The sequence below is a fragment of the Phalaenopsis equestris genome, unplaced genomic scaffold (assembly GCF_001263595.1).
Source record: "Phalaenopsis equestris unplaced genomic scaffold, ASM126359v1 Scaffold000002, whole genome shotgun sequence".
NCBI lineage: Eukaryota > Viridiplantae > Streptophyta > Magnoliopsida > Asparagales > Orchidaceae > Phalaenopsis > Phalaenopsis equestris.
The window spans coordinates 13,260,063-13,266,474 of record NW_018164444.1 but is presented as its reverse complement, the minus strand read 5'-3'; the positions used below and the strand labels follow the sequence as shown (position 1 = coordinate 13,266,474).

The 6,412-nt window shown below is 35.6% G+C and overlaps 1 protein-coding gene across 1 annotated transcript in view; it reads right to left on the bottom strand.

The window, feature by feature from the left end:
• Positions 1 to 1,400: 1,400 nt before the first annotated feature.
• The window catches only part of LOC110030602 (uncharacterized mitochondrial protein AtMg00820-like), a 6,542-nt gene continuing 1,530 nt past the window's right edge, over positions 1,401 to 6,412 (bottom strand). The window contains exon 2 of the mRNA XM_020733427.1: positions 1,401 to 1,556. Within this exon, the coding sequence (XP_020589086.1) occupies positions 1,401 to 1,556 (156 nt within the window). The remainder of the gene's footprint in view (positions 1,557 to 6,412) is intronic.

Below are 6,412 nucleotides of genomic sequence, written 5' to 3'. Positions count from 1 at the left end.
GATTCATGATAGAAAATATCGCACTTTAACTATCACAAAAGATCATGTGAGAGACATAATCAACTCCCAAGCATTCAGTAGAGCTTGCATCAATATCTTTCTTCATAGTCTCTTTTACTATCATGTACTTGGCTTTTATAATAAACAAGATATAGTTCACTAATAAACTGATCTCCAATTGATTGAACTTGCCAATGTGAGTAAATAACCAGTCGTAGACCTACGCCCTTATATATCACCTGAATAGTCTGAATCGGTGTAGCCTAAACACAAATTAGTAATAAAGGATTACCTCTCAATCGCAAAATCGATATAAATTGCATCATTCAGATACTTCAAAATACTCTTCATAGATTATCAAAGACTCTGTCTTGGATCATGCATTAAACTGCATGCAACACTAACTGTTTGCGAAATGTTTGGTTTAGTATAAATCATAACAAACATCAGACTGCCCACTGTATTAACATAATGAACGATGAAATATGTTCTCTCGTGGTCATTATTAGAACACTGGTTTGAACTCAACTGAAAGTGGGATGCAATGAGAGTTATCGACCTCAAAATGTTTCATCACCTTCCTAACAAATTTTTCTCAGGAGAGCCAAATTTCTTCAGATGTCTTATCTATGAGTTTTCGTTCCAAGAATTTTGTGAGCTTCACCAAACTATATCTCGAAATGTTTTTACAATTATTTCTTCATCCTATCAACCTCAGGTTGGTTGACATATGCAATCAACATGTCATTAGCATAATAAACTCACAATTAACCAACTTCTTAAAATATACACAATGATTGCAACGACTATTCATGTACTTTTGTCCCATCATTAATTGTCGTATACCACCGCCGTCGTGACTGCTTCAACCCATATAAAGACCTATCTAGTTTGCAAACCTAATATTTTGAGGCTTCATATACATGTAGTTGTTACATATAATCTTCTCTTGCAATTTCCCATGTAGTAACACAATATTCACATCAAGCAACTTTAAAATCAGACTATAATGTGCTATAAGTGCGAAGTGAATATAGATTAAGAGATGCTTGATGACAGCGGAGAATACCTCATCATAATCAATCCATTTTTGTTGTACAAAGCCTTTTGCCACTAATCTTGCCTTGCTTCATGAGATATTTCATTCTTTACTTAAACTCATGTGTACTCTATGACTTTTCTTTCTGAATGAACCTTCACCAACCTTCAATAACATTCTTTCTAAGAGACCATCTCTTCATCTGTTTCCCCTCTTTAAAGATAACCATTTGAGCTCTCCACAACATTCTTGTAGTGACAAAGAATTTCAATCTTCATGGTCAAAAGTGCATGTGCAATGTGATCCTTTAACTAAGTTTTGTGATATTTTAGCATATGGCTCCTCTTTTGGCAATAGATTCTCAATTATGGACCTCATCCTCAACATCTTCTTCCATCTCTTCCTGAGAACTATCAATATATATGTTTTGAGCTACAACTGGATCAGATACTTGAGTATAAGTGGACGAAATTTGTGGAGCATGGAGTTGCATCAAACTCCAGCTTTTTTCGTATATCTATGATCCCAATAGAACTCTCCACTTACTTCAACAAGCTTGTCTCGTCAAATATAACATCCATATTAATGACATTCTCTCTCTAAACCTAATCATAAAGTTTGAAGTCCTTGACTCCATGCTTGAAGTCAATAAAGATCGCCTTCTTTGCTCATGATTTATGTTTATCATTATGAAAAGCATAATTTATGGTATCGGCTCAGAAAATTTAATCCAACCCAGCATTTGACAACATACACCAATCTTTCTCCAATAGTCCGATTCATCCTCTATATTATCTCATTCTACTGCAGTGTCTCTTGAACAATGAAGTGTGTTTTATCCCAGCTCTCTGACACTCTTGCAAGATCACATTTGATGTTAGTTCGCTCCAATTGTCCGATCTAATATACCAGATATTTTACTAGTCTAAGTTTTAATCCTCTTCATCCATGGTATGAAAATATTCAACACCTCGCTCTTGCACTTTATGGTGTACACAAACATATCTAAAGTAATCATCAATGAAAGAGACAATAAGTTCATCTGTTGAATGATGTCATCTTTGTCAGACTCCAAACATCTGTATGAACACTCTAAAATACTCTTTGTATTGTGGACGACACTACTAAATGATACTCTGTCTTTTTGCCAAAAACATAAATTTCACATATTTTGAGTTTACAATTGCTCACTCATTTAATTAATTATTGCATCACCAAAATCTAAAGTGAAACCTCTCCAACATGAGCTAGCCACATATGTCATAATGTATTCGAATAAAAAAAAAAATCAACAACAATAACAATCATTACAGTCACTGTACTATTATGAAGATAGTAAACATTTGTTGACCTCATTTTGGTGAGGTCTAAATTCTTCTCCTAGAACTTAGTATTTAGCTATAGAACTATCCTAGAAGACTAGTGATGAGACCCACCCCACCTAGAAGTTTAAACCACCTCTTGGCCCTTTTATGAAGTCTCACATGGGTGGCCTGAAAACCTCAACACTTGGTTGAATTGGTTAAGGCCAACATGATGAAACTCAAGGAGATTTTACATAAGATCACAAGGCCTTAGGATGATCCTGGGTGACTTGATTGTCTCACACTCCATCACCACCCTCACATCACCCGATTCCCTCGCATCAACAAGCTTGTCTCGTCAAATATAACATCCATATTAATGACATTCTCTCTGTCAACCTAATCATAAAGTTTGAAGTCCATGACTCCATGCCTGAAGTCAATAAAGATCTTCTTCTTTGCTCGTGATTTATGTTTATCACTATGACAAGCATAATTTATGGTCTCGGCTCAAAAAATTTATTCCAACCCAACATTTGACAACATACACCAAACTTTCTCCAGCAAAGTCTGATTCATCCTCTATATTATCTCATTCTACTGCGGTGTCTCTTGAACAATGAAGTGTGCTTTATCCCAGCTCTCTGACTCTCTTGCAAGATCTCATTTGATGTTTGTAGCTCCCATTGTCCGATCTAAAATACCATATATTTTACTAGTCTAAGTCTTAATCCTCTTCATCCATGATATGAAAATATTCAACACCTCGCTCTTGCGCTTTATGGTGTACACAAGCATATCTAAATTAATCATCAATGAAAGAGACAATATGTTCTCTATTGAATGATGTCATCTTCGCGGACTCCAAACATCTGTAGACTCCAAACATCTGTATGAACACCATCTGTATGAACACTCTAAAATACTCTTTGTATTGTGGATGAAACTACTAAATGATACTCTGTCTTTTTGCCAAAAACATAAATTTCACATATTTCGAGTTTACAATTGCTCACCCATTTGATCAATTATTGCTTCACCAAAACCTTAAGTGCAACCTCTCCAACATGGGCTAGCAACATATGTCATAATGTATTCGCATAAAAAAATCAACAACAATAGCAATCATTGCTGTTAGTGTACTATTCTGGGACCTCATTTTGGTGAGGTCTAAATTCTTCTCTTAAAACTTAGTATCTAGCTATAGGACTATGCTAGAAAACTAGTGATGAGACCAACCCAACTTAGAAGTTTAAACCACCTCTTGGCCCTTTTATGAAGTCTCACATGGGCAGTCTCAAAACCTCAACACTTGGTTGAGTTGGTTAAGACCAACATGATGAAACTCAAGGAGATTTCACATAAGATCATGAGGCCTTAGGATGATCTTGGGTGACTTGATTGTCCCGCACTCCATCACCACCCTCACATCACCTGATTCCCTCACATCAACAAGCTTGTCTCGTCAAATATAACATCCATATAAATGACATTCTCTTTCTCAACCTAATCATAAAGTTTGAAGTCCTTGACTCCATGCACCTTAACTCCATGCTGAAGTCAATAAAGATCGTCTTCTTTGCTTGTGATTTATGTTTATCATTATGACAAACATAATTTATGGTCTCGGCTCAAAAAATTTAATCCAACCCAGCATTTGACAACATACACCAAACTTTCTCCAGCAAAGTCCGATTCATCCTCTATATATCTCATTCTACTACGGTGTCTCTTGAACAATGAAGTGTGTTTTATCCTAGCTCTCTGACACTCTTGCAAGATCTCATTTGATGTCTATTCGCTCTCATTGTCCGATCAAATATACCAAATATTTTACTAGTTTAAGTCTTAATCCTCTTCATCCATAGTATGAAAATATTCAACACCTCGCTCTTGCGCTTTATGGTGTACACAAACATATCTGAAGTAATCATCAATGAAAGAGACAATATGTTCATCTGTTGAATGATGTCATCTTCATCGAACTCCAAACATTTGTATGAACATTCTAAAATACTCTTTGTATTGTGGATGACACTACTAAATGATACTCTGTGTCTTTTTGCCAAAAACATAAATTTCACATATTTCCAGTTTACAACTGCTCACTCATTTGATCAATTATTGCTTCACCAAAACCTGAAGTGAAACCTCTCCAACATAAGCTAGGCGCATATGTCATAATGTATTCACATTAAAAAAAATCAACAACAATAGTAGTCATTGCAGTCACTGTACTATTCTGAAGATAGTAAACATTTGTTGACCTCATTTTAGTGAGGTCTAAATTCTTCTCCTAGAACTTAATATCTAACTATAGAACTATCCTAGAAGACTAGTGATGAGACCCACCCCACTTAGAAGTTTAAACAACCCCTTGGCCCTTTTATGAAGTCTCACATGGGTGTTCTCAAAACCTTAACACTTGGTTGAGTTGGTTAAGGCTAACATGATGAAACTCAAGGAGATTTCACAAAAGATCATGAGGCCTTAGGATGATCTTGGGTGACTTGATTGTCTCGCGCTCCATCACCACCCTCACATCACCCGATTCCCATCAAAATTACCAAATTTCCCAAAGCACCCTTTATATTGGTTGATACAAGTACTTTCGGGAACAATTTAAATCAGCCTTTGAAAAAATGTATATGTCAACTAATCACCTGTTTGTGCTGACCAACCTATTTCATGGGTTTTTCGGTGAACAAAAGGATGCCTTGGGTATATTTGGGTTGTCAGTCACTTGAGAAGAAGGTGTCAATCAATTTACTAATATGGATGACTTTTTCTATGGTTAATGCGCCACCGACATACAATGCAATCTTCGGTCACCCACTACTCAATAAGTTCAAAGTAGTCATATCAACCTAACATGTGATAGTGAAGTTCGTATATGATGGGAAAATGGTGATCATTCGTGAAAATATGGAGCAATCTCGGACGTGCTACCTCCGGGCAATCAGTAGTGTAGAACAAGAAACGTTGGACATTCATCACCAACGAGAGGAGAGTCTCGAAACAAATGAAACTTCAATCGATAACAACTAAAGAGATACAACTACTGAGGATGATTATCATTACCAGCAAGAACGTAGGGCCAAAAGAAAAAAATAGATAAACCCCAAAAAAAGTGTCTAGTCTTGAAAAAAAATCTGCATTAGCAACCGTGAAGAAGTAATAATCATTCTGATGTAACTAGAAGTATAGAAACAAGATTCACTTAGTCCTTGAGCTGCAGTAGAGAATAAAAAGACGGTAGAACAAGGTAACGAGTCAGAAAATGTAGATGCAATTTCATTTACAGATGTTTATTATTATTATTATATTATTAATTTGCGAATGAAATGGTCCACAAGGAGAGCTTAAGATGGCAGTAGATATTAATTTGTCTAGTGCCTACCATTTTTTAGAACTCCTAATCCAAACATTATAATGAATGATACTCCCCCCACCTGACTCAGTTATTAGACTACAAAAAAGGGGGCATTTACATCACAAATCTTATATATTCACACTTAAACTTTCATAATCACATACATACCACTCAAATCTTTAATATCACATAGAAAATAGTACCCTTACCAGTTTTTTAGAAGTAAAATGTATAAGTGTGAGACATGTAAAAACATAAAAATTGTGTCCTAAGTATGTAAATTCCCACAAAAAAAAAAATGAAGCTAATAATATTGATCCATAATCATGCGATTCAGAAACCCAACTCAGTTTTAGATCCAGCTTTGTGTTGGAATGGAGAAGCCTTTAGGAAATGACAAAGGCTAAAAAACAACTTATGGAAGAAGCTTCACTCTTATTCAACACCTTTACTTGGCTTGATTCAAACTCAAAGACTCCACCCCTATTTATACTAGTGGCACCTCCTAAATTAATGACTAAGATTGTGCCACCACAATTACAATCCAATGGTTACAAATAATTCCACACCTACCACACAATAATTCAACACCTACCACACCTACCACGCCTACTACACAATAATTTCATACCTACCACATATTCTAGAATAAGCTTCTAGAAATTAAGCTTTATTTAAACAACTAAAACCAAGTTT